General features: G+C 44.9%; 10 protein-coding genes across 10 annotated transcripts; 5 read left to right on the forward strand and 5 right to left on the reverse strand.

The window, feature by feature from the left end:
* Positions 1 to 293: 293 nt before the first annotated feature.
* Positions 294 to 1,736, reverse strand: BGW36DRAFT_343203 (putative epoxide hydrolase). Its single transcript, XM_046213144.1, has 3 exons — positions 1,169 to 1,736; positions 965 to 1,099; positions 294 to 903 (listed from the first exon to the last, which is right to left on the reverse strand). The coding sequence occupies exons 1-3, from the start codon at positions 1,706 to 1,708 to the stop codon at positions 592 to 594; spliced, it is 987 nt and encodes a 328-aa protein (XP_046071342.1). The 5' UTR covers positions 1,709 to 1,736; the 3' UTR covers positions 294 to 591.
* A 304-nt stretch (positions 1,737 to 2,040) lies between these two features.
* BGW36DRAFT_297231 (DUF1275 domain protein) lies at positions 2,041 to 2,859 on the reverse strand (the record flags this gene model as incomplete). Its single annotated transcript, XM_046211339.1, has 1 exon — positions 2,041 to 2,859. The coding sequence occupies one exon, from the start codon at positions 2,857 to 2,859 to the stop codon at positions 2,041 to 2,043; it is 819 nt and encodes a 272-aa protein (XP_046071343.1).
* Positions 2,860 to 4,311: 1,452 nt separating this feature from the next.
* Positions 4,312 to 7,363, forward strand: BGW36DRAFT_428420 (putative sugar transporter; the record flags this gene model as incomplete). Its single annotated transcript, XM_046220548.1, has 15 exons — positions 4,312 to 4,356; positions 4,409 to 4,470; positions 4,546 to 4,821; positions 4,875 to 5,006; positions 5,066 to 5,182; positions 5,248 to 5,309; positions 5,372 to 5,413; positions 5,466 to 5,498; positions 5,564 to 5,684; positions 5,744 to 5,832; positions 5,893 to 6,112; positions 6,199 to 6,342; positions 6,404 to 6,657; positions 6,744 to 6,858; positions 6,937 to 7,363. The coding sequence occupies 15 exons, from the start codon at positions 4,312 to 4,314 to the stop codon at positions 7,361 to 7,363; spliced, it is 2,139 nt and encodes a 712-aa protein (XP_046071344.1).
* A 205-nt stretch (positions 7,364 to 7,568) lies between these two features.
* BGW36DRAFT_397962 (putative MFS peptide transporter) lies at positions 7,569 to 9,666 on the reverse strand (the record flags this gene model as incomplete). The annotated part of the gene is made up of 6 exons (XM_046218347.1): positions 7,569 to 7,757; positions 7,815 to 8,741; positions 8,799 to 9,196; positions 9,255 to 9,270; positions 9,292 to 9,531; positions 9,610 to 9,666. 6 exons carry the CDS (start codon positions 9,664 to 9,666, stop codon positions 7,569 to 7,571), a joined length of 1,827 nt encoding a protein of 608 aa, XP_046071345.1.
* A 1,588-nt stretch (positions 9,667 to 11,254) lies between these two features.
* BGW36DRAFT_417577 (uncharacterized protein) lies at positions 11,255 to 11,617 on the forward strand (the record flags this gene model as incomplete). The annotated part of the gene is made up of 1 exon (XM_046219389.1): positions 11,255 to 11,617. Exon 1 carries the CDS (start codon positions 11,312 to 11,314, stop codon positions 11,615 to 11,617), a length of 306 nt encoding a protein of 101 aa, XP_046071346.1. The 5' UTR covers positions 11,255 to 11,311.
* A 644-nt stretch (positions 11,618 to 12,261) lies between these two features.
* On the reverse strand, positions 12,262 to 14,334 carry BGW36DRAFT_380942 (putative O-methyltransferase). Its single transcript, XM_046216377.1, has 5 exons — positions 13,949 to 14,334; positions 13,538 to 13,819; positions 13,231 to 13,415; positions 12,848 to 13,210; positions 12,262 to 12,779 (listed from the first exon to the last, which is right to left on the reverse strand). Exons 1-5 carry the CDS (start codon positions 14,180 to 14,182, stop codon positions 12,617 to 12,619), a joined length of 1,227 nt encoding a protein of 408 aa, XP_046071347.1. The 5' UTR covers positions 14,183 to 14,334; the 3' UTR covers positions 12,262 to 12,616.
* A 2,089-nt stretch (positions 14,335 to 16,423) lies between these two features.
* Positions 16,424 to 18,006, reverse strand: BGW36DRAFT_380944 (uncharacterized protein). The gene is made up of 3 exons (XM_046216378.1): positions 17,516 to 18,006; positions 17,057 to 17,420; positions 16,424 to 17,003 (listed from the first exon to the last, which is right to left on the reverse strand). Exons 1-3 carry the CDS (start codon positions 17,809 to 17,811, stop codon positions 16,893 to 16,895), a joined length of 771 nt encoding a protein of 256 aa, XP_046071348.1. The 5' UTR covers positions 17,812 to 18,006; the 3' UTR covers positions 16,424 to 16,892.
* A 2,255-nt stretch (positions 18,007 to 20,261) lies between these two features.
* On the forward strand, positions 20,262 to 20,618 carry BGW36DRAFT_269710 (ankyrin repeat protein; the record flags this gene model as incomplete). The annotated part of the gene is made up of 1 exon (XM_046210142.1): positions 20,262 to 20,618. A coding segment is annotated over one exon (357 nt), but the record flags the coding sequence as incomplete, so codon positions are not given.
* Positions 20,619 to 22,437: 1,819 nt separating this feature from the next.
* On the forward strand, positions 22,438 to 23,825 carry BGW36DRAFT_397966 (nucleoside phosphorylase domain-containing protein; the record flags this gene model as incomplete). Its single annotated transcript, XM_046218348.1, has 3 exons — positions 22,438 to 23,191; positions 23,231 to 23,308; positions 23,359 to 23,825. 3 exons carry the CDS (start codon positions 22,438 to 22,440, stop codon positions 23,823 to 23,825), a joined length of 1,299 nt encoding a protein of 432 aa, XP_046071350.1.
* Positions 23,826 to 23,834: 9 nt separating this feature from the next.
* On the forward strand, positions 23,835 to 24,173 carry BGW36DRAFT_360252 (uncharacterized protein; the record flags this gene model as incomplete). The annotated part of the gene is made up of 1 exon (XM_046214155.1): positions 23,835 to 24,173. The coding sequence occupies one exon, from the start codon at positions 23,835 to 23,837 to the stop codon at positions 24,171 to 24,173; it is 339 nt and encodes a 112-aa protein (XP_046071351.1).
* Between the last annotated feature and the right edge of the window lie 2,023 nt (positions 24,174 to 26,196).

The raw sequence follows: 26,196 nt of genomic DNA on the forward strand, positions 1-26,196 counted from the left end.
GCCTCCTGGGGATATCGCAATCCTCCCCGTGCCGTCATGGAATAGAGCCTCATGATGTCTATGTGTGTGAATGTTTTTATCTTTGTATGCGTTCAGCTGGAAATAATTGATCAAAAAAAGGCAGTCGAATGCGACAAAACGCGCTACGGATACATGTATCCGGTGGAGTTACATGCCAGCAAGGCTGCATATGAGCGAACGATCGCTAATCATGCCGGAGGATCCATAGTCTAGCTTTATTGGCTAATCAGAATCTGTTGTACATCCATATCTGTTGGATCTACACAGACTTGGGGAATTTTAAATTTCTGATGGCCTAGTACGCCATTTATTTTCACTCCTTTTAGCCTTTGAGTAATTCAAGCGAAGGCCGGAAATGATTCCATAACCAATGATTGACAGAATTGGTTCTGCTGCATGCGTGTATTCCCGAGCTGTTAAGTCTTTTCAACATTGACCATTATACTATTGTAGTATAGTTGGTTCACCAGATGCTATAATTGTTATATTATGCACGGGTGGCGTATCATTTCCTTGACTGAGAGGAGATATCAACATGTATAACAGAAAATTTGCTTCAATGTTTACATATCAACACACTTCATGGATAAACTCCTGAATCATGGAATTCACCTCATCTCTTGCTTCCAACTGCACCCAATGACCATTTGTCTTAACTTGTTTAAACCGGACATCATCCGCAAACTGCTTCATCTGCTCTGCAAAACCAGGGATACTGATTGCACTCGGCTGTTCCGTGATGACCAAGACGGGCATATGCAGCATGGGGTCCAGATTTTCGTTGAGCTCATCCTCGATGTTTATATTGTTTGCCAATGCGCGATACCAGTTGACTGCTTTGTCGTAGTATCCGTGCAGAATCTGACAATGCGTTTCTTTTTCCTGCATGAAGTCGGTAAGTATGCATGCAAAATGGGTCAGAGTTGAGTGGCATAGGACTTACTTCTGTCGTAATGAATGATGGAAGAGGCGCTTTGGTGTCTGCTCTCAACCAGCTTTCAATTGCGCCGATCGGGGCAAGATTTCTGCTCCAAACCTCTGCATCGTGAGGGTAGAATAATGAGAAGAAGGAGTCAATCTATAGCAGCACTCTCTCGTCAGCAAACGATTCTGGGATCGAATATACAAAATTAATGAACGAACTGACATGCTCATCAATAATCTTTCCTGACCCTTCTCTGACAAAGAATTCTATATACCCAAACCTCTCAAACCCGAAAAACTGCGATGTCATTGCATTCACAGCTTGTAAATCGAACTTTTCTCCTGGCTTTGCATAGGGCACCGTCAGAAACGTGCAACTCAACAGCCTATGCGGGAAATAATTCGCCAGACGGGATAAGAGACCGCATCCCATGTCATGCCCCACGGCATGCACCCGGTCTATATGCTCATGATCCATTATCTCAATCAGGCTGTCGCACATTGTCTTTGCGCGGTAGTGGTGTAGGGAGTCTGGTTTGTCGGTGCCTCCGTACCCGAGCAGATCTGGAGCAAGAATTCCATAGCCGTGAATAGAGTAATACTTTATCTGATGGCGCCAATCGTAACAGGAAGACGGGAAGCCATGCAGAAAAAGGAGGGTTGAGTAGGTGGTTGTTTTTGGTGCGATGTAGACATAGCTGTAGGTATTCGTAGAGACAGTGGTAATTGTTTTAGCCCATTGGGGGAATGCTATGTGTGCCATATTATTTTATTTTATCTTTGAATTTCTCGTTCTGTTCGTTTCAGGGAAAATAAAATTGATTTACGTAGTTGGAGGCTGGTTTTATGGTTTGCTCGGAAACATCACGGAGACTTTTTAATCCTCCCTCAGCTATGATCGACAAGAGTAAGCTGACAAGCGTGATATTTAAGAACTTGTCAGAAATGGAATTGAAGTTCTATATGTATCTAAAAATTATAAAGGTAGTCTAGAAATGGTCAAGTATAAACCAGAAGATTGCTCTCTGAATGCTGCCATCGCCCTATACAAATTTGCAGAGCATGAAAATAGTGACAATTAAGCAATAAAACCCATCATTGCTTCACTGCAGCCGGCCAGAACACCCATGCGACAGACATGCAAACCTTGATGAACCCCGCAATCCACAGAGCACTTTGCATTTCCGCTTTACTGCGACACAGCCAGCCAGCAATAATAGCCCCGACGACAATTGCCACCACTGAGCTTATGCGTCTGTTGCGCTTCACGTTCTTGGTGATGTTATCCGTCAGTCCCGGGTCCGATGCGATATCAAAATAGACAGAAGTCAACACAACGGTCGGCAGCTCGTTGAATCCCATCCCACGACTCGCAGAAATCTGACCACCGAACTGGAATGCCAGGATGGCCAATGGGATCAATTCGAGGAAGAGTGGCCCGCTGGTGGGCTGGTAGGTGAGGGAATGCGGAATTGCGTCGCTCTGAAGAATGGCGGCTGCGACAAGGACAAAAATCGCCTGAATGGCAAAAGACACCGTCAGAGTACCTCTTTTGCGATTCCCAAAGAAGCGCATGACCTTGGCGAACACGAAAGAACCAATAAAGAAGCCGCTGATCGAGGTCAGCGATTTCAACCAGCCGTACGGTTTGTTATCTGGGATGCCCGCTGCGCCCAAGCCCAGGAAAATCGTGTTTCCAGTCTGCATGCTGATAAAGCAGCCGAATGAAGCGTATATGACTCCATCGGAGAGACCCGTCGTCAACGAGCAGAGGATGAAGATCAGGTCGGCGTAATCCGTACTGACTGCTTCCGCCCATCGACTGACGACTTTCTTTTCGTTGATGGCTTCGACGTCGCTTCCATGCGTAGCAGGTGCAGCTGGGTCTTTCTGATCGGCGATAACTTCTGTCATTGTGGTTGGAGATACCCTTGTGCGCACACGACTAGGACGAGGTTATGACGAGGTTATCGCGGGGTCCGGTCTCGGGAGAACGGAAAGGAAGGCTTGGCTAGAGACAAGGCGACTGGCGAGCTGCGATGGAAATGCCTGGAGTCGCTCATTAATATGAAATTATCAATCGCAGGCGCAAGAGGCCTGAAGAGATTTAACAGAAACTCCGTTGTCGGATGGGGACTGGAGGGACTCGGGCTGTGGTTAAGAAAGATAAAAAGATTTCCGCGCCGGCAGAAAGCTTCTCCGAGCATTTCCGGTTGATCGCCATCTTTATCGGCCACACTCATTATTGCAATTTCGGTCTGCTGGAAATGGAAGAAAAGCCATTGGCGTGCTGAGAAGGAGCCATAACTAGTTGTCTTGGGTGCAGAGAGGGATTCTCTGGGCACAAGCACTGTGGGCTTGGCTGTGTATTGGCACCAGCGGGGATAATCGATTTTGATATGGATTCTTCCCAGTCTAACAAAACGCGGCTTTTTCTCAATCGGAAATATGATCACTGATCGTCGTCCAAACCCCCCAACTCATCACTGAGCAGTCGGTATGTACTCATATAATTAATCATAATGTCAAGTTGGCGACCCTCAATTGCGCCCAGCGCCCAGCGCCGGACGCCTGTCAGCCGGACTAGTTGACTGCATAAAAAACAATTATATGGGTTACATGCAGTTGGTGTACGTAACACCGTATGTGTCCATGTCGGCCTAAGTTTTAGGCCACATGTGCATATATTACACAGTTGACTACTGGCTATTTTCTAACCGATGCAGCGCTCGTATTTCCTCACCGGTCCCGGCATGGAGGAGAGAGATGATTCGCTAGCTGTATTATCATGATTAAATATGAACCATTCCCGGACCTTTCCAGCTCAGCCTCAGGACCAATTACGCTTTGCACCGGTTTCTGACACGGACCGGCCACTAAGGCGTGTGGAGAGAGAAGAGCTAACCCGTGCTTGACGGCAGTGATGCACCGAATTCCTTGGAGATGAGGCCAGGCTATTGGATAAAGCCGTGATATCCACAGTCTTTTGAGCTTCGAAATGCTGAGCAGAGCAGAGTACATAGCATCACCTAATCTAGTCATTTTTGCGTTAGAAGACATGTGCCCGTGATGGCCCGACTGTCAAAGCTAACTGAGGCGCAGACCCTGAGCCTGAGCCGGGGTATGGGGGAAACGAGTTAGCTGCGATCTGACCCCAGTTTAGCTTAGAAATTGTATGTTGTTTTTTTTTTTGAAAGATGTAAGCTCGTGACTGTCTGATTACGATGAGGCTCTGTAATCTAATTTTAGCTGGAGATGTAGCCCCGCGAGTGACTTTCTCCTTTTCATTCTGAGGTCCTTTTCTCATTTCTTCAGGAATCATTACAAAATTTTGGGAGTTTTCTGTGACATATTTTCCCGAGAATAATGGAGCTGAGTGGCGTCAATCGAAATAGGCGCGTTAATGGAAGGGTGATTTCTAAATTTCCTGCTCGCGCTCACCTTTGCTAAGTCAGTATTCCAGGTTCATCGATCTGGTCCAGAGCAAGGATTCAACCACTTACTGAATAATAACAAACTTGGCATGTAAGACTTCGCATAAACCGAAAGCGAGCTTTTTAGACTTTTTGAAAGTGTTAGCTGATAATGGGTAAACGACAGAATCGATAATCCAATCAACTACCGCCCTCCAGACGAGCTAGAAGACGATGTCAGGTCTTTCTACGAAGAACATGAGCTTGCCCAAGTGGTAGATATCGACCTCCTCCTCAGAGGGGCTCACCTTGCCCGGGATAGAGAACAATTTCTGAGAAACAAATCCAACTATAATGAAGTTGAGCTTCGTGCATTGAACGAAGAAGAACACCCGAGGCTCTCGAGGCAGCCAAAGGAACTACAGGTCGTTCTTCTTACTTGCGCTATCGGGGCTATTGTACAGTATGGGGGTATTTTCCCTGTCTGATAATATTAAACTGACTTGTCCCTTGTAGAGGATGGTCACAGGCAAATCTCACAGGGGCGAATCTGCTATGGCCATTGGATCTCTTTAATAATAACACCACTTCTACAACATGGAAATTTGGCGCCGTTAACTCCGTGACTTATTTTTCGGCGAGCTTAGTGTAAGTTTCAGGTCCTGGTGGCAGTAACTTTTGGACGACTCCGGACTGATAATTGACAGAGGAGGATGGCTATCAGATCCGTTAAATGAGCATGTCTTTGGACGAAGAGGCGCTTTGTTTATTGCCGCCTTAGTTTCCCTTGCCTCAAGTATCGGGTCTGGATACGTACAAAGCTGGTAAATTTACGCCTCATAAATTGCTCGGTGTTTATCTGTACTGATACGTACCATTTTTACTGCAGGCAAGGCTTATTAGTGTGCCGACTCATCCAAGGCATCGGCATGGGAGCGAAAGCATCCGTTGGTATTTCCATCCGTCGCCAAAAGACATCAAATGAGGAGAAAACTAACTATGAGGTTAAATAGTACCTATATTCGAAAGCGAAGTCAGCCCGTCAAAAATCAGAGGTGAGTCGTGTCGTCTAGGTAGGGTTCTCTTCTAATGTTACACTGCATCCAGGACGTTTCCTTGTCTCGTGGCAGTCGTTCGTCGGTAAGCCAAGCCGCCCCCTTGCGTGAAGCTGACAGTGTGCGTAACCTTCTAACTGCATAATTTAGCATTCGGGTTATTCCTCGGGTCGTGCTCGAACCTGATCTTCAATAAAGATTGGAGGTGGCAGCTTGCCTCTGCTTTCATTCCAACTGTTCCTCTTCTGTTTCTCGTACTGATCTGCTCGGAGTAAGTCTTAACTTTGTACGGAAGGCAAGTCAGGGACTAATACCAATACAATTCAATAGATCACCACACTGGCTTGTAAAGCAGAACGACTACCCCCGTGCGTGGAGAACATTTAAAGGACTGCGCGAGACTCCTTTGCAAGCAGCGAGTATGTTTACCACCTACAACGAATTTTCATAATGAGAGATCAATTAAGTAGTCACAATAGGAGATATGTATCAGCTACACTGCCAGCTCCAAGTTGAAACAATCCTCCTTGGCAAAGGTGACATTGTGCACGAGATCGAAAACTGGACACACAATGCCAGCGGCAGACTGTATCAACAGGAGGCACGACGAACAAACTTCTTCCAGCGTTTCTGGCAGCTTTTCACCATTCAAAGGAATAGAAGAGCGTGTCTGGCTGCTTGTGTGGTGATGGCGGCTCAGTAAGTTGGAGATTTATATGCCCATCTCTTATCTCATAAATTTATTCTTTTGGTGACTAGCCTCCAGCTAATTGTACTGTCTGTAGACAGCTGTCTGGCATTAATATTTTCGCATTTCTATCAACGAGTTTCATCAGCAATTCAGTAAATAACACCATCTCGGGAGCCCCGGAACTATCTAATATGACTGCCTTGTGGCTCAGTTTTGGATTTGCCTTATCCAACGCAGTGTACGATGCCTATCTTTTATAATGCATTAATCATAAACTAAACAAGATACATTGAGCTCAGGTTCTCGCCTCTAGCTTACTTTACGATTGATAGCAAAGGACGACGCTTCCTTCTTCTTCTATCTCTCATCCTGATGGTTCCACTACTCATTGCTGCTGGTTTTTGTCTACAGATAGACCCCGCGCACCCTAATAACCCGGCACGCGTAGGCCTGTTCGAACTATTTTTGATATTGTATACTGCTACATATTCGCCTGGGGCAGGAGTAGTTCCATTTTTGTATTCGAGTGAAATCTTTCCGCTGGTTAATCGCGGTAAGTAGCGGTCTTTAACCCCAACGACATAATAACATCCGCTATTCTCACTGAAATTGTTTTTCTAACGCTCAAACCTTTTTCAGAGGTCGGAATGTCTCTGAGTTGTACCGTCAACTTTCTGCTCGCGGGAGTTCTCGCCTTGACAGTTCCCCAGCTGCAGAGCTCTTTAGGCCAGACTCGTCTACTGGGACTTTTTGCGTTAGTTGGCCCTCTCTTCTAACCCGAAATTTTACACAATCTCCCACCGTGCCCCGAAAAAAATTAATTGATAAATAGTGGTCTTGACGCTTTTGCCGCCATTCTTGTTTGGCTTTTCGTTCCTGGGACAAGAAAAACAATCTCACTCGAGGAATTCAATTATATTTTCGGCGTGCCTACCCGCGTACATATCCGGTATCAAATTCAAAAAGTGCTTCCATGGGCTTTGAAATCATGGATTCCGTGGTTTCTTTCATACTATGTGCCATGGGTGATAAGGTGGTATCTGTGTTGTGGGGCGGGAATGGAAGAGAAGGAAGCCGTGAGCGATAGGTTACCACCGTTGGAGGCATTGTACCAGTGGAATTCGGTGAGAAGGATGAAAAATGAAGAAAATGAAGAGTATGAAGGAGAGGTTGGTGAGTATGCTGTTGATGTGGTTGATAGTCGTGGCGGTATCCGAAGGGAGACGATGGTGGCGTGGGGAGGCAGAGCGGAGAGTTAGATTATGGTTTCTAAACTATCAAATATATGTATATTGTCTGGTATTTAAAGCCTTAACATGTACTGTAGGATTTGATTAATTACATTCTTCTTTAGTAGCTACATCTTGCATTGCTTAAATTATTCTTTCTTGGTTATGTTCATCCAACTATCCGGTTCACCTATCAACTGATTTGCACCACTAAATTGATGTATAAGATGGCAATTTACAACTTGGTCTCCTCATCAACCTTAGGCTCTTCGTCAATCCGGGGCTCCTCAATCTTGGGCTCTACAGTTTGCGGATAGGAATCCTCATCGATCATGAACTCTTCGTTGTTCAGATGGTGGAACCTGAACCAGAACCAGACGGATTGTACTGCAAGAGCGATAGCAGGGGCTGCCCAGATCCAGATCTATTATTTGTCAGATGGGACGTATATAAGAAATAATAATGAGAATAATATGCATACCAGATAAGGGTCAACCGTAGCAGGGATGAGAATTTCACCTAGTGCACTTGAGAGCGCGGTCATGAACAAGAAGACGGCCATGACGAGACCTCTCATAGAGGGAGCGGCACACGAGTATGCAATTTCGTAAGCGGTGACGTTGCAAAAACATTCAGACATGGCAGCGAGCACTTGGTTGGGGATTTGCACCCAGATAGAAATGTCTGCGACTTCGTCACAGGTAGAAGCATAGTAACCACATGTGGAAAGCTGGTAAACCTTGTACTGGACAACGGCACCGTAGATGCCGGCAATGGTAGCTAGGAAGAAACCAAATGTAATGCGGTTGATGGGTCCGTTTCTGAAACCCAAACGAGCCATAATTGGGTAGACAATGTAGCTGAGGATGGGAACAAAGACAATAATGGTCAATGGGTTGAAGTTGTTGAGGAGATCGTTCGGAGCCCCGTTGGTCACCATTGTTGCATCTTGGTTCGTAGAAACAGACCCTATGCCGCAATCATTCAAGTTGTAGATTGGGAAGAAAAATAAGATATGACAGGCGTTGATAGTCCGTTTAACGTCATCGACTAGTTTGTCATTCCAGCTGACAGAGATCCCCTGAGCAGCTAGAGTAGATGGCATGGCCGCATCCCAGAAATCTTTTTTCCAAAATTTGCCTTTACTATGCTTCACAGCCGTGCCGATGATTTTGAAAGCACTTGTCAACTCCGACCCAGATGGAGGGAGCCGACGTGTTCGTTTATACATGGCAAATAGCAGAATTGGCAAAAGAAAGTAGATAATTCCAGCCAACAGGTACGTCAACCAGTAACCAACATCCTTCTCTGCGTATGTGGTGGCAAGCATGTAAAATGCTCCAGCGTTGACCATACCATAGAAAATGAGCATCGCCCGGGTTGTAGTAGCTTCAGGGGAGACAATAACCTGGATTCCAATCAGCATTGAGCGTCACCAAACAGAAGACTAGGACAAGGCACTAACTTTTTCGCCGGATTTCAGAACCTTGGTGTACTCCTTGTAATGCACTTGCTGGTCTAGAAGAGTGGGGGCAATGTTGGGTTTGAGGATACTAGCTCCCACCGCGAGAATCAACAAACTGATGATGAAAGGAGGTGCGGAATGAGAAGTTGCTTTCTGTAGCACGGAAGGAATGGCGCCGATGATCTGGATAACGTGCGCCACACCGCAAATCAAGACACCAACGACTATAGCATAGTACCTGCCGACCTTTGTGTCTGCCCACCAGCCCCCAAATATAGGGATGATATAGGCAAGAAAAGAAAAGAGAAGGACAAACCCTTGAGAAGCTTGAAGACCCATTCCCAGGGCACCGGCAGTCTCTTGACTACCCCGAGGAGGCGCACCAGCGCCATTGCCGCCTATTAACAAGATCAATATTTGGAAGGACAAGGAAAAGAACTAAGATTATTTCTTTACTTTCCGGGAGAGGGAACTATATGAAGTTCGAGCAGACAGTCTGAGATCCGTAGTACGAAGCACGCTCCGCAAATTCCACAAGACATAGCGCATAGGCAATCACGCTGAGGTTTCCGGGAACTTTACGTAGAGTCTGCCTCTCCTCCTCCGTGGGAATAGGATACTCAGAGGACGCATCGCTAGTTGCAGCGACATTTGTATCCGAGGCCTTTTCTGGATCTCGTAGATCATGCGGAGGAATATCGAATGAGTTGCGGCCGGTAGGCTCGACAACCTCCTTAGGAGGCCGTGTCGCGATGATATCGGCGATGATGTTGTCGCTAGTATTGGTAGCTGTGACCGGTCTGTCAGTTACCAATGGAATCAAATCGAAGCAAGGTATGTAGCGACGCAAATCATCAGACCTACCCATCTTAGTACAAGGAGGTAGCGTCAGGGGAGGGACTGGCTATGTGACCATGGAAGCACAAGCCGTAAGCACAGAATTGTAAAGGAGGGAGAAATGGCATGTTATCAACAACCACCCTGGCGCTGTCGTATGTAGGCGCAAGCGGCATGATGTCAAATTCCTTCTTTCTGTCTTCCGGAAAGCTGGCTGGGTCTAGACTCTGCTGAGAATACGGAAGCGAGCAATCTGTCGCCGTTAACGAGGTGAAAATAGGCACCTGCACCGCGTAGAAAGACGCAGTGATTGGGTCTTCTGGTCAGCACGACATAGAAGGCATAGATAGCCTAACTAGGATATCAAGCCGTCGATGAGGGAGGGTTGCAGCGACCCAGCGAGGGCCAACCAGGAAGTTTGGTAATTTGATTAAACACAAGATGCTTGAAGGCGGAACGGAAGCCAGAGCGCCACGGCCAATTGAGGGCAGCGAGCGATGGCCGCGCAGGGTGATGATCGCGACGATAACAGTGCCCATGGCGTGCGTTGAGTCTTTGATAGAGTTAACAAGACAGTGCCGGGGTCGCAATATGGAGTCGCTATTCGGCGGCTTCAGCGCGGGAAGCTTGCCCGAAGCTTAGCATAAGGGTTTAAAGGCGGACTGTGTGTCGTGTGCATTTCTCCACCTCCATTATTAGTCTATTTAAGCATCATGATATTGCATTCGCCCTTGCCCTTGCTCTTCTACCTGTGGCAGTCTCGGGCTTTTGATTAGCTGCTGCTAGTCGCAAATGCAACCATTACTCCGCTAACACGTATGCAGAAGTCCTGTAGACAGGACGTGGGAACAAGCGCTCGTCCACGACCGGTGTGTGGTAAATGAACCGACAATGTCGAGGACCTGAATAAGCCGGAGACACAAATTACTCGATGATCGATAAGTGGCCGATGCACATAGGAACATGCAAGCCATACCAAGTCCTTTGTCACATTCACCTGGCAGCATCCGTACTTCGCAATGAGATGCAGATAAAGAGGAGTCAAGGTCTTTGTTATCTCCCACCAAAGCCTGGTTAGTCGACAAAGTAGACTGCACTCCCCACTCTGGCGTGGAAGCTTGTGTATATTGCTGCGTCTTATCTGCTGCCAACCACGGATCTTTCTTAGCGGCTAGCTCGCCCGAGTCAGTACAAATATCAAACAGAACTTCGTCGTTCTGGGGATTTCTTGTAATAAATGAATAAACGAGGACAATTGCGACGTCATTTCCGTAGCGTTTTTTTAGCGTCTGGATATATCGATTACATCAACGAGGTCTCGGTTGGTCTCGGATATCGGTGGCAATGGTGTTTACTTGCGCCCACAGACGGTGAATGACGCTCTCCAGAAGTCGGTTCAACATTGCTTGGGCTGATGGCACCGACCAAATAAGAGGATCGACTGTAAAATAAAAGCGCCGTTGCCCCAAGTTATGGGTCTTTCTGACAGCATAGAGGCACGGTGGCTGGGAAGGGTATGATCATGTACCGTCATGGTTGAATCACTCGCCACAATGTGGCTTATAAATGCGGATGGACAAGGCAAACTATCTCTCTGTTTCTAGGTTCATAAACTTTGGCCATATTTGAGAAGGGAATCGATAAATCGAACTCGCAAAATTTCCCAGATAAACAGCATGCCGTCATCCAAAACCGACACTGCAATTCGTTACCCCGAGGCAGAGAACCAAAAACGTCGATTGCGACACGTAACACAGGACCGCAGGTGGGAGTCTCGTATGCGTGACCAGGCTGTATCAAACCCACAGTTCGCATCCGACGCTACTTCTTGGGGCCCGGAAACACTCTTGGATCTCAAGACCGATGAGAATGGCAACCCGCAACCCGATCCAGCCCAGTTCCGTGATGGTAACAAGGCCATTAAGAAAGGTCTAGGGTCCAGCGAGCAGGATATGACTGCTGCCGCGAATTATGTCCCCTGATTGGGATGACGGTAATGAAGGGAAGGGGGCAATGGCAAGATCATCGTGTATACACTCGTACAATAGTCCAATCTATGTTGTATGGTATAGCGTCATCTACCGCACCTCGAGGAAGGGCGAGGCGAGGTACCCTTTATCCAATACTTGAAAAATCGGCACCATGTAACATATTCCTGATAAAGTTCCCGTTTAAGGACTTTAATATAACATGAAGTTGACATTGTCGTCGGATTACTCCGAGAACTATTCCGAGTGGAGAAACAGAGTTCGTAATGCGCCAGCTATGTGGCTGTAGCTTAAAAAAGCTTGTTCTCCAAAATAAATGCCTCATATTATTTTCGGAGTCTAGGAATTCCTTTTCTTAATAAGTAGTATTATAATATCGTACAACGTTGGAAAAAGCTTTGGGGCAGCCATTTTGCTTTGTCTAGGTTCTATCAGCTTCATGTTTGTTTACTATCCAGGATGGTTGTGCTTCCGTCTTAGATTTATTATTATTATTATAATCAACTTTTAACGACCTTCCCCAGATTTAAGCTATGAAGGTGTCTCCGTCTTAAATTGCGGTGGATTCTTTGATGGCTGCTAAATGATATTCCTTATCCTCGGATATTTGTATTAAAAAGGTCTTACAATCACCATCCTTCAATGTTCCAAATGTTTAGAATTGTTCAAACTTAGCACACTAGAGATTTTGAAAACTAGACATAAATGAGTAGAAGTGCTACATATACATATGACTTCATATGGTCTTTCCCTTTGTTATTGATAAATCTGAAAACAGAAGCAATGTTTATGGTCTAGTCTCGTTAAAAAAGATCACCTCGCCACAAGTAGTCAATAAAAGTATACCTGTAGGTCTTTTGAAAAGTTGAAAGGACACACATGGTTAAAGCGAGGCCAAGTTTCACTAAATAATTGTCGTTTCCATGGATCTTCCATCGTTCTATCTCACTGGACAATTGATTCAAATGATTACATATAGTAAGTGAAAACATATCATGGAGTCCACTCCACGTAGACAACACCGGCAGAGCCGCCCTTGATTCTATTAACTGTAAAGGATTTGAATCTTGGGTCTGCGGCCGTAAACAGTTCTTTCCACTCACTAGCCTCTCGCTCTCTCGAGTTGAATAGGGACAGCATGATAGCATCCATGGCTCTTGGGAAGTATTAGCAAAGATATCATTTTGTTGATGCCAGAAAAATCTACACAAAGAATTGACTTACCGCATGTTTCTTTCTTGTGATATTGTCATTGTTCCCGGTTCAGGTAAAAGATACTCCTGTATGACGATCTTGGCGCCAGCTTTCAAGCTGGGCACTAACTTTCGAAGAATTTCGATCGAATATTTGTCTGTCCAGTCGTGCAACACATAACGTAAAAGATAGACCTCGGCTCCATGCACTGGCTGTTCAGTGAACATATCGTGGGCCTTGAACTCAACACGGCCCCGTACATCTTTGGGAAGCTTCTCAGTGCCTCCTTCGACCACTTCTGGCAAATCCTCAACAATGAAATGAAGATTTGGGAATTTTCGAGACAAGTCAACAGATACATGGCCTTGAGAGCCTCCAACATCGACCACGGTACTGTTGGGGGCAGCTCAGACCATGGAAAGTTGGAACTAAGTCCATCGAGACTGGTCTGTGAGGTTGTAGACATGGCATTTGCAAACTTTTGAGCGCGAGATGGATTTTTGGAGAAGAATTGAAAAGTGTTCAAAGTCGTGTTGTTTGCAAGGGCATAGCCAGAGACATTTGGTTCCTCGCTTCGTTGTGCCATGGCATCCACCGCCTACATTTAATTGCAATATAGAATCAGTAGGGTTTTTATAGTGATCTATAGTTTCAATTCTTTCAAGCCTCTACCGATTCCGAAAATATATCTCAAGAGAAAGGGAGAAATGGTATACGTACTCTATTATGAGCTGGCCAGCATTCGTCAAAAGTAAGGCCCATGAGACTGCTTGCCCTAGGATTCTCGACCAAGAGCTTCGATGCGGCTGTGTGGGCGACAAACCCTTTCTTTGGCTCCTGAAATACGCGGTGATATACAGCCGTGTAGCGAATGATGCGCTTCAAATCGGGTTCGCGCAAACTACACTTAACAGCAAGCTCCCCGAATGAGATCGTAGAGTTTATCGGGACTAGCGATGCGATTTTGAAGCGATGGACGGCTACAATAGGACTTAGATTTGACTGTATATTTTTAGGAATTAGTTCAATAATATTTCTTTCCAACATTCATGCACCCGGAGACAAGTTAGGAAATTAAACCTTTGTACGTCTGGCTCAGAACGTGACTGGTCATCGGAGAAAGAGACTTGCCTGAGGGAGAAGAAGCTGCATAGGGCCTTGCAGCAGCTGACGGAGCTCAATTGTCGCCTCAATTACATCAGTTCGGGCCTGTGTAACATCTTCCGTCGCTTCCTGGATTGGCTCAGTTGGTCCATCTTGATCAAACGAAGGCTGAGGTAGTCCCTTGCTCTGAAGATGCGCATCAATGACAGCAGTTTGGGAGCTTATCAATTGTGCAAGTTGCAAAATTCTGGAAGTAGACATTTTAGACTATACCTATATACTAATATGATCCAAGGTGGTCCTTTTTTAGGAAATCAAAATGAAATGTTAGCAAGTGGGGGATTTAGAATGGAGGCGGGGATCACATTATCACACTGCGCTAAGTGGGATGAAATGTGATCGTCAAACCAAACTAATTCTTACTAAATAAGGGTTGCACCCTTTTTGGTATGATAGCCAAAAGGTTGGCACAGTTTTACGTGTACACGATAAAATGGGGACAGCGTTTCATTGTTGTATTAGTAAAAGTTTTGAGAAGCAGTTGCACATAATTTTTTACTGGCTGGCTAGCGACAGCTTTATAGCACCTATATAATGTAAGCTAGCTAGTGCAATCTAACACGACCTGGAAAATGTGGTTTTACGCGTTATTTTTCTATTTAGAATACTTTCAGCGTTGTGTCCACAATAACTAATTCTTCTTTGTATACCTTCGGCTATATATTAGAGCCCTAGGTCCCTCTCATGTACTCAGAGAATAATCTTCCCATACATTCAGGATGCATACATGCCTTAGATAATTACACCCCCAGCCCACTCAGTGAGCGCTCTGTGACTTAGGCTGAGCATAACGTAGCACCGTTACTGCGCGCATTAGCGTCGCTTGTATTTGTTATTGACGGCTGATTTGAGTGCAAGGAATATCATGGAAGTTTTAGTGTGTTACTGGATTGCAAGGGGGAAGAAGCCTGGATTTTATATAACTGGCAACTAGACCTAATTTATACCTAATTTACTAGTGGAATCGATCACTTATAATTACCTAAATAACGGCAAATTCTCGGAAATTACAGGAATAATGTGCCTTTAGGTGTCAACACCACTGAAAAAGGTCGTCCGGGGACACTAGTTTTGGTACCAGTGGAACCGATTAGGTACAGACCACATTACCCAATGCGGGGTTGCATCATGCCGCTTTAAATGACGCTATCTTATTCGCAGCTGCGCTCCTGATATCTCTCTCTAGATGCCTGCTTATTCCTTATAAATACCACCAATCAATCAAAGATAGAATCTATTTTTGATCTGGCCATTCAATATTAGACCATACAATACTTTTAAATAGCGTTATAGCTCTTGCCTCATCCTTCTCTCTCAGCTTCAGATCGAACTTCTTAGTGTCTATTCAACTTCCTTTGCTTTCCCTTGGAACTTGGGATTACTTTTTTGAATAAAGTATATTATGCGTGAAGCTTTGCTGTTACCGAAGCGTCATTACACTGGATAGAGGGTGACTGGTAGAGGATTGTTAAATTCCTTTGCTGAGCCTCAGCTATCAAGCGTTAAATCTAGCCGTATATCCTGTAAATCACGCAACTCAGACTATAAAGGCTTATCCAGAACTTAGACCAAAGTTTAAATAGAGGAGAATAGTAGGAAGCCTTCTAATTTCTATATTGAACGCTGTGAATAGTATGCTGCAGCCGGGCTTGTATTGTTATAATCTAAGGCATGTGTGCATTCTGGTTGTATGTGGAAGATTGTTCTATCGTACATGAGAGGGACCTAGGGCTCATATATATAGCCAAAGGTATACAAAGAACATCTATCTATAGCCTGAAGGGTTTCACTATGGTGAAAGCCCTTTGATCATGATAAAGACCGCCGTGAAGGGAAAGAAATAGTGGGAAGAATAGTTGATCCGTCAACTGCTACACGCCTGGGAGGACTAGAGTATTTGAAGCCAACTCCGAATCAATGTTGTAGGAATATAGTCCCACTTCAAGTAGTGCAGGTACTTGTCCGAGCAACCCAACTGGCAAGGGCACGCTCAGCGAAATATTGCGGAGCCATTTCTAGTGCTTCTCTTCCCATTTTCGAGCATCTACATTCCGCCTAGTGTACGAACTGAGAGTCCAGAATCGCATCCAATATGAGTAGGTGGAAACATAGGTCAAGTGACTCGCGGTAAGGGTCTTCACTGTCATTTCGGATATAACGGCCAGATGAATAATTCCGGTCGAAGCGAGACGATCTTCCTGGCACTTGCCCCGCGCTCTCGACCTCGAAGGGTCTGATTTTTGAGTCACAATATTAGTCAAGCTTGATTGACACGCGCGATCGGCAATACCGAGTCCTTTAGATAGACCTCACACTTCCCTAGCAAATCAGCTGCGAGTGGCTGGTGCTGGCTAACGGGATCGCCGATGACAACCCCGGCCCCTCATAAACTTGCATTATATATCTACTGACTGTGATGACAAGTACGAACACGCTGGGCTCCTTGAATTGGCAGGCATGGAAGTGGCGAGCCATTCCGCTTTTATGTATTTAAGATAATTCATTATCCATGAACGATAAGTTTATTTGTCACACAATCCACCACACTCTATTTTTAGTTTTCCAAACTGCATCCAGCATTGCCTCCACTGGCCCACATACCATCCAATTTAGAAGCAGTATTCCGATAGATTCCCTAAAGCTCAAGGATGTGTCCTCAGCGTTCAGACTTTTATTTTTCAATCTTACGCAAACGATGAATCATCGCTTTCCTCATAGTTCTCCTCAGCTTCATGCAGTCCCTCTATCAGATCTGTAACTTCCGAACTGACTTCACCCCAGATCCGGGGAACAGTTTCCGCTAACAATGTGTCATCTCCATCATCTTCAATATGTACGTATATGGCGTTTGAGGAAGCATCTCTCCAAGGCTTTTGCTTGTGGGGTAGTCGGTTGGGGAAAAGCTGGCCAGTCAGCGTTTGAAAGTTCTCTGCACATATCGTGTAGTCTTTCTTACTTTTGACCTCCTCACAAGCCCCACTTTACATTGAATACCACTCATAAACACGACGATGCCGGAATCCTGCCTTGTTAGCAATTGCAGGATTTAGGAAATAGTTACATTTCGCTACCCACATCAGTATATATGTTCCAAGAACCATGACTTCCTTGTTTCCACCACGTTGCAGAAGGAACTGCATTCGCTACATCTGGTATACTGGCCTGAATGCTAATTTTTGCTTCATCGTCCTTCGCTGTCAATACAGCATTGGCGCAACGTTTCACGGAGTACGTTTTGGTGACAATCCATAGTCCTCGGGAGAGGATTTCTGGCCAATGATCAAGTAACTTTCGCGTATTCTGCAGAACCCAGTCAAGAGCAGGTAAATCTCTTTTGAGTCTTTTACGCTCAACAGGGGGGTCAGTAATTAGGACAGCTCCGACATTTTCGCTGCTCTTGAATGCTATATTTATTCCACCGCTGATAGGGGGTTTCAGGCTGCGAATTTGTTAGTTTAAGGTACTGACCCTTGACATACTGAGCAATCAATTCAATCCTCAGTTTCTCGATCTAATGAAGAGCTTCTTACTGACTTTACATCGACATCAATTTCATACCCTTTCGCACTTTCGGACAGCTTTACCGGCCACTGAATCCCAAAATCTGTTTCAGTCCTCAGTTGCTCAGGAATACCTATCCAGCCATCAGATTCCCAAGTCTCTCTGTCACAAAGTTGCTCAATAACATTCCAATCTCCTTTCTCATCGAAGAAGCCGCAAGTTCCTGGTTTCAAGTGATCGGCTGAAACCTTGTTATAAAGCGCGTGCCCTTCCGGGTGGTTACGCAGCTGCTCGGCAAAGATGACGTCGAGCCTACCTGATAATGACATTTTCTGGTTATATAGAACTTAAATGTAACTCGAGGGTGGCATAATGAACATTTACAACCAGGTTAGATGCCAACAAGTGGGGTTGACCGAACCCCGCTACCCAACTGTGAGGCTGTGAAAGCGGCTAGTCACATGACCAGCCGCTGGGTCGTGAACTGAGGCAACACGCTGATTCCCCGAACAAGAAACAGTCTGGTCGAGTTTCAGATTATTCTGTACAAGAAAGGCTTTGAATGATACTTAATTACCGGATACAAATGCGTATTGCGACAAGCAACGCTAAAGTAAGGAATTTTGAGAGTATTGCAATGGACGTCAAGTATTTTCGCCCAAGGTCGTTCTCTGCTGGCTCTGCAGGTATGGATATTGCGTCGGGTGACTTCTGTAGTCATCCTTGCAAACATCATCCGATCACAAGCAAATACCCAAATGGAATCGCTACAAAGCACATTCCAGAATTGGAGGATTTTATCAAGGAATTGTCTGAAGGTTTGTCGAGGCTCTCCTTTCCGCGACAAGAGAAGCCATATGTCACTGGACACGTACTTTTTCTCCATTGGCAGCACGATGATCTAAATACCAAAGCTGAGATACAAGAACTTGAGTCTGTTTTCAAACAATTATATTGCTTCACCACTGAACGATATCCAATTCCGTCAGAAGACCCATTCAATCAGCTAGAAGAAAAGTTGGTACTTACAAGAAATCAGTTTTCCAGGTCACAAAATAGTCTTCTAATAATCTATTATGGTGGGCATGGAGAACTCGACAAGCAAAACAGAAGTATCTGGAAAGCTTGGAAATTTCCGCCAAGGGGAGCCGGAGGTTGGACACCATGGCTTGACTGGACCGAGTTACAATTACGTATGCAGACTGCAAAAGGAGATATACTGTTTATTCTCGACTGTTGCTACGCGTCGAGCATGGTACGTGGCAGCCAGCAGGGTACAAAGGAATTACTTGCTGCCAGTGGCAAAGGCGACAAAGCTAGTGGTTCAAAACAGAACTCCTTCACGCGAGCGGTCATCAAAGAGTTGAATGAGCTTCAAGGGCGTCCGTGCCATGTTACTTTATTGCATCAACTCCTCCTTCGAAATCAGGCACAGCATAATCTAACACCAACACCTATATACACATGTTTGTCCGAGGGAGGGCCTAACATAGTTCTGAGCCCGCTTCCCACACATGGCACTCCATCTTCGCTGAGTCCTGACGTGAGAGTATCGGCTAGCCATAGCTCATATACGATGATAACGTCAAGGGAAACGTCCAGATGCTCCTCATTGGGATCGTTTAGCTCGGTCCTCTCAACAACCGACTGCAGGGTCTTGATATCGGTTTCCTTGGAAAATCCCAAAAAGAGACCAATTGCAGCAGAGTGGATCAACTGGTTTAGAGCCCATGCACCACAAGATATCGGTGGGGTAAATGTAGAGCTTCAGAGCTTCGTAAAACTAGAAGCAGCCTGGGAATCTAACTCAGTGTACCTTCTAGTTTCTCTGCCGGTTGCTCTCTGGAATGCCCTGCCACACAACCCCGCACTGTCATTTCAAGCTGTAATACGCTCGACCAATCTCTTAAAACAAGGATTGGAAAAGGCGGTTCAAACTGAAAGAATGGATTCAGGTGCAGAAGGACCAATTTCGGAAGATTCAGCAGCTGGAGGTCATGCTCATCAGACACAGCTATCCTGGGCTGGGCTTGAGGATTTTGCCAATCTCTTAAGCGATAACCTGAAGTCAGAGTTAGCCAATAAGTACAACCCGCTCTCGAGCGCAGTAGGAGAAGGATACCGAGAAACTGTGAAACTCCTACTTCAGAATGCCAATCCTGACTCAAGTGATAGAAATGAACGAACACCTCTATCATGTGCTGCGGAAAAAGGGCAATTAGAGATTGTGAAACTATTACTAGTGAATAACGCAGACCCTGACTCAAGAGATGGGGATAGACGAACACCTCTATCATGGGCTGCAGAAGAAGGGCAATCAGAGATTGTGGAGCTCCTACTTAGGAAGAATGCCAAACCTAACTCAATTGATAGAAATGGACGAACACCTCTATCATGGGCCGCAGAAAAAGGGCAATCAGAGATTGTGAAACTATTACTAGTGAATAACGCGAACCCTGACTCAAGTGATAGAAATGAACGAACACCTCTATCATGGGCTGCGGAAAAAGGGCAATTAGAGATTGTGAAACTATTACTAGTGAATAACGCGAACCCTGACTCAAGAGATGGGGATGGACGAACACCTCTATCATGGGCCGCAGAAGAAGGGCAATCAGAGATTGTGAAGCTCCTACTTAGGAAGAATGCCAAACCTGACTCAAGTGATAGAAATGGACGAACACCTCTATCATGGGCTGCAGAAGAAGGGCAATCAGAGATTGTGGAGCTTCTACTTGAAAAGAATGCCAAACCTGATTCAAGTGATATAAATGAACGAACACCTCTATCATGGGCTGCGGAAAAAGGGCAATTAGAGATTGTGAAACTATTACTAGTGAATAACGCGGACTCTAACTCGACGGATAGTCAAGGTCGAACACCATTATCATGGGCTGCAGACAAAGGAGAATCGGAGATTGTGAAGCTCCTACTTAAAAAGAATGCCAAACCTGACTTAAGTGATAGAAATGGACGAACACCTCTATCATGGGCCGCAGAAAAAGGACATCCAGAGATTGTGAAACTATTACTAGTGAATAACGCGGACTCTAACTCGACGGATAGTCAAGGTCGAACACCATTGTCATGGGCAGCAGAACGTGGCCATGAGAGCGTCGTAAATGTTCTCATTGAGGCGAGAAGTGTTAGACTTGATCTACCGGATTTCGGCTTCAAACGTACACCGTTGTTATGGGCGTCAAAATCTGGAAATGAGACAATAATTAGAGTGCTTCTCGAGGCCGGAGCTGACCTCGAACCAAAGGATCACTTTGGGCAGACACCATTATCGATAGCAGCAGAGTATGGACATGAGACGATAGTGGAACTTCTGTTGAACGAAAAGGCTGATCCAGAGTTGAGAGACAGAAATGGTCGAACAACGCTATGGTGGGCGGCGAAATCGGGAAATGAGAGGACAGTTAGAGTGCTTCTCGAGACTGGAGTCGACGTCGGATCAAAAGATCACTTTGGGCAGACACCCTTATCGATAGCAGCAGAGTATGGACATGAGATGATAGTGGAACTTCTGTCGAGTGAGAAAGCCGATTCAGAGTTGTAGGACAGAAATGGTCGGACAACAAAGCCGTAGAGGCGTTATTGCGCTGTGCAGGGGTGTAGAGTAACCGGTCATCTCGACGTAGTGAGGTTTTTGTTTGAGCATGGTGCCGATGCAGATATCCATGCGCTGGCAAATGATGGCTGTACGCCGATCCATGAAGCTTCAAAAATGGTCATCTGAATGTATTGAGGTTCTTATTGCTGATGCAGACATCCATATCGTGGAGTGGGATCTAACGAGCTCTGGAATCCAAACGAGAAACGGAAAACAGAAGATGGATCAACATACTATCACACAGTCTACCTACTATTGTCTGCCTTAGAGGTTTCTGTCCCATCTTGTGTCCTTCAGTATTCAATTTTGTTGAAGGCTGTGCATGGGAAGAATGGCATAGTGGCTCTATTATTGAAGAAAGGTGAGGGATGAAGGGAAACGACAACAGTACCTTGAAAGCAAAAGTAAGGAACTGGGCAGATGAATAAACTCGAGATTTCATGTACATAATAAGCATATATATCTATCTGAGGATATGTTTTACAAAAAGATTTATTGTAAGATTGATCTTTCTCAGCTAGTTCGTCATGGATATCAAGCCGCTCCACCACGTACCACTCGAGTCGCCGGCAAAATACCAAGGTGGTGGATTTAATTACCAGCGGCTGATTATGTCAACTATACCGCAGATAGAATATGTTGTCGATTAAACAAATCTGATTCATTGCGTGACAGAACATCAATCATGTATCTAACCATCCAAAAAGCTTGATAATCGCCCATGCCTATTTCGCGGAGTATACCCCACTACCAGCCCACAACGGATAGATCAGAGCCACGCCAAGGAACCATCCTCCATCGTAGTCAATTGCGCGGCCAAGCAACTCTCACTTCATTGGTCGCAGCCTGAAACGGTTCTTGTCTGCTCTACTTGCTATTGAATCCACATCGACACCTAACAACCGTTTCATCGTGGGCTGAGCTCCCGTCAGTACTCTTATCGACTGATTTTATTTATAGTTGCGTGCCCAGGCATAAAAACAATGCATTGCATTCTCTTACATAACTTGAACACCATTGGCGATGTGAGATTTGTCTTGTGTGTTGTACAGTTCGTTCTACTGCTGTGCGAAATGATTGGTTCATGCAGTCCGCGATAGCCTTGCACTCAGCCTAGCCTCACGACTGCCCCTCCCTAAGGACGACTTCGGTCTGAAATTCTCCTCGTCAACCGGACGACTGAGAATTTAACTGTACATAATACTGGGAAACCAGTACCAGGGCTTCAGTATATCGTTCTTTATGTCACATTGCAATTGCACCCCTGGCGCTGTCGCACAACGAGTATAATGTGGCATGGATCTGCGCGTTGCCGTTGGAAATAGCTGCAGCAAAAACAATGCTGGAGGAAATTCACGGCCGTCTCCCTCAGCTGCCAACCGATCACAACGCATTCACGCTAGGCAGCGTGCATGGACACAATGTGGTGATTGCCTGCTTGCCGTCAGGTATTTACGGGACCACATCAGCAGCAACGGCGCTTGCCGAAATGAGATCAATGTTTCCACTACTTCAATTTGGCCTGATGGTTGGTATTGGAGGAGGAGTACCTGGAAAAATCGACGTTCGACTTGGAGATGTGGTGATCAGCAAGCCGACTGCGAGTGGAAGCGGTGTGATACAGTATGATTACGGGAAAACAATGCGGGATGGATACATTCAGCGTATAGGATTTCTCAATAAACCTCCCCAGGTCTTGTTGACGGCAATAAGTCAGATTGAAAGCGATCATATGATAGGACAACGACAGATCAAAAAAAATATTGATGACGTTCTTGAGAAAAATAAAGAAATGAGAGACCAGTTCTCTCAGCCTAAAGATGACAGGCTTTTCCGCGCGACATATCCCCATGAAGACAATGCCCGTGGCTGTTCGTCTTGTGACTTGAACCAATTGAGCCACCGTCAGCCTCGGATAACGGATGAGCCTCATGTCCATTATGGACTAGTGGCCTCTGGAAACCAAGTTATGAAAGACGCGCAGACACGAGACCAGATTGCTCAAGAGCTAGATATCATCTGCTTTGAAATGAAGGCAGCCGGGCTAATGGACCAGCTTCCATGCCTGGTGATTCGCGGCATTTGTGACTACTGTGATTCTCATAAACATAAGGAATGGTAGGGATATGCAGCTCTGACTGCTGCAGCATATACAAAGTCGCTGTTATCAGAGGTTCCTGCCGTGGTCCCAACTGCCGTACCAGAAAAAAGTTTGTCCATTATTGATATTCAAATATCCAGCATGCTGATACATCTTTAGATGTGGGGTTTACAACGGATGAGTACGAATGTCTGCGCAGTTTATTCCTGACTAATCCTGCTGATATTAAAACCGCACTGAAGCAAAAAAAGGGAGATCGTGCTGATGGGACGTGTGAATGGATATTAAAAACAGAAGAGCTCTCAGATTGGCTTGAGGGCTTAGAAAATAATTACCAAAATGGGTCCAATATCTTTTGGTTGCACAGCAATCCTGGGACAGGAAAGTCAACCATGGTTATTACCATGACGGATGAGCTTCCAAAGCAACCTGTTTTCGCCAGCGGGAACAAGGTACTTGCATACTTCTTTTGCGACTCTAGCGAGGAAAACCAAAGGACGGCTATTTCGATATTACGTGGCCTACTCTATCAACTAATTCACCAATGTCCAAGGCTTATTAAATATCTTCTTGCAAAATATCCTGACCGCAAAGAGACACTATTCACATCATTTGATGCACTGTGAATGGTCTTAATGGAGATGGGTGCAGACTCTTCCTGTGAAATATACTGCATCATTGATGCGCTTGACGAATGTGAGCCCAACTCACAACAAACCATATTGCGTCAGATATATCAGTCCTTTGCAAGGCGAGGAGCCAGATATTCATTCTCACCTGGCCCTTATATCCTGATCACTAGTCGACCATACCCTGAAATTGGTGAGAATTTGTCTCACTTTAGATGTAAAGACCTAGGATCCTACAGTGCAGTCAAGAAGGATATCAAAATCATGATAGACGAAAAGGTTCATGACTTGTCTAAGAGAAAGAATTACCCCAAGAGAGTAATTGAAGAGGTATCCCAAATTTAGAGGAAAAGACAGAAGGAACATTCCTATGGGTAGGAATTGCCTGTGGCGAATTAGATCGACCACAAGTACAAGCGCGAAATGCCGTTCAAACGCTCCGGAAAATGCCATGCGGCTTGTATGCATTGTATGATCAGCTGCTTAAGACTGCTCTTGCGGATGGAGATGATGATGAGCAAAAAACCATTATGCAAATGCTAAAATATATTGTAGGCGTACGACAACCGTTGTCTGTACCAGAACTTGCATCACTCTGTCAATTATACCCTGATGATGAGAGCAGCCGCCATCAGTTTACTAGAGATGTGATTGGCTCGTGCAGGTTGATAATTATTATCCAAGATGGGAGAGTGCAACTTTTACACAAGTCTGTAAAGGATTTCTAGTCAAGGAGCAAGAAAAGGTCGATGATATAAAGTCTCAGATGGAGTTGGCAGATCAATGTATCAGCCACATCCTGCATTGTCTAGGGCCTTCAAGTGCTGGAATTGAGAACAATGCGTTTTACAAATACGCTGTGGAGTATTGGCCTGAGCATGCAGAGCTCGCCGGAAACACTTTTATGGTAAGAGAACATCATGAATCATTTTTTAAATTGGGATCAAGGTCATGGAAAATGTGGTTGCAGGATTACAACTCGACCACAAAAAACTTCATGGCAAGGCTTGAAGAAGGATTTTGTGTCTTCCACGCGGCAGCAAGATGGCGTCTTGTTCCGTTGGTGTCATGGGCTTTGTCGGTGGACATGAACTCGGAGCTAGTGAATCCTGTTAAGAGCAGGTATTGTTATAATCTAAGGCATGTGTGCATTCTGGTTATATGTGGAAGATTGTTCTATCGTACATGAGAGGGACCTAGGGCTCATATATATAGCCAGAGGTATACAAAGAACATCTATCTATAGCCTGAAGGGTTTCACTATGGTGAAAGCCCTTTGATCATGACACTAGGCGTATTGAATATATTATAGATGAGGTTCTTAGATATTGATAAGGGATTAATTCTCTAAACAAAAGTTTTGATTTAGATAGTTTAAAAATAGACAGTATATATCAGCTTATTGATAGAAATTACGATTCAAATAGTTATTATAAAACTTAGTAAGACAGATATAGGTATTACCAATGGGTTAATAATTAAAGAGCATAGGTATTTTTTCATAGAAAATTAGTAACCAAAAGAATGAGAGATTATAATTATGATAATCTATTATTGGAATCCTATAAATATAGTAACGATAATGCTGACTCTGATAAAATTAAATCTAAGAATTCCAAGTTATAAGGTATTTTTCAGAACAAGATAAGGATGCTGTAGAGTCAGTATGCTGAAGCCTTTCTATCCTTAGAGAAAGGAAGGCTTATTTCATAATTATAATAACTAATTCTCTTTAATAATAATTACTTATTAAATAGCCTCATTTAATGCTTTGATTTCTGTTCTTCTTATTGATTCTTGTGACACTATATATGTTCTAATATAAGCTAGCCGTGCTCTATGAAAATGGCAATCTATTGTGAAGATAGCAGTCATGTTGGCAGCTACAAAAAAGCGGACAGAACTAGTCCAAAAATTGGCGTGTATATAATGAGACTATCCAACAGTTGTAGAGCCGGAACAAACGGTAATTATCACCATCTGCATTCGCGAGTTGCAAATCAAATCGGCTAGCCTAATTGAATACCGAGATCCGATGTGCGGCGGAGCAACAGTTCCCCCGTCTCTAATCTCTTATCTGCGTCAGACAACCAGAGAACTAGCAGAGTGAAAGTTAAGTCTCCCCATAATGCCAATCTGCCATCTTCATACAGGTGTCCCTGGGTTCCAAGGACCCGTATCTAGTTTCGGCACTGAATAAGGCTATCTACGCAATACAACCCAACCCCGAAGTTTTTGACCGAACTAGTTGATTACTAAAGAAATTCAATTCTAATTACGTCAAGCTGATTCGTATGAACCTCAAGTGGGCGTGCTTAGTCGTATCTCGCAAAATGGCACTGTGTCGGCGCCCCTTGAGTTTACCCCA

This window comes from Talaromyces proteolyticus (genome assembly GCF_021365285.1).
Source record: "Talaromyces proteolyticus strain PMI_201 chromosome Unknown BGW36scaffold_7, whole genome shotgun sequence".
Classification (NCBI taxonomy): Eukaryota; Fungi; Ascomycota; class Eurotiomycetes; order Eurotiales; family Trichocomaceae; genus Talaromyces; species Talaromyces proteolyticus.

Excerpts from the sequence above, each read along its gene's own strand:
- BGW36DRAFT_380942 (XM_046216377.1), bottom strand. The coding sequence starts at position 14,182 with ATGTCTACTTCCAGAATTTTGCAACTTGCACAATTGATAAGCTCCCAA. Across the intron at positions 13,820-13,948 it reads TGCAGCTTCTTCTCCCTCAG|TCAAATCTAAGTCCTATTGT; the intron begins GCAAGTCTCTTT and ends AAAAATATACAG. Across the intron at positions 13,416-13,537 it reads GCTGGCCAGCTCATAATAGA|GCGGTGGATGCCATGGCACA; the intron begins GTACGTATACCA and ends AATTAAATGTAG.
- BGW36DRAFT_380944 (XM_046216378.1), bottom strand. The coding sequence starts at position 17,811 with ATGTCATTATCAGGTAGGCTCGACGTCATCTTTGCCGAGCAGCTGCGT. Across the intron at positions 17,421-17,515 it reads GAAATTGATGTCGATGTAAA|CCTGAAACCCCCTATCAGCG; the intron begins GTCAGTAAGAAG and ends ACAAATTCGCAG. Across the intron at positions 17,004-17,056 it reads CTTGGAACATATATACTGAT|GATTCCGGCATCGTCGTGTT; the intron begins GTGGGTAGCGAA and ends CTAACAAGGCAG.
- BGW36DRAFT_343203 (XM_046213144.1), bottom strand. The coding sequence starts at position 1,708 with ATGGCACACATAGCATTCCCCCAATGGGCTAAAACAATTACCACTGTC. Across the intron at positions 1,100-1,168 it reads GAAAGATTATTGATGAGCAT|ATTGACTCCTTCTTCTCATT; the intron begins GTCAGTTCGTTC and ends GTGCTGCTATAG. Across the intron at positions 904-964 it reads CATCATTCATTACGACAGAA|GAAAAAGAAACGCATTGTCA; the intron begins GTAAGTCCTATG and ends GACTTCATGCAG.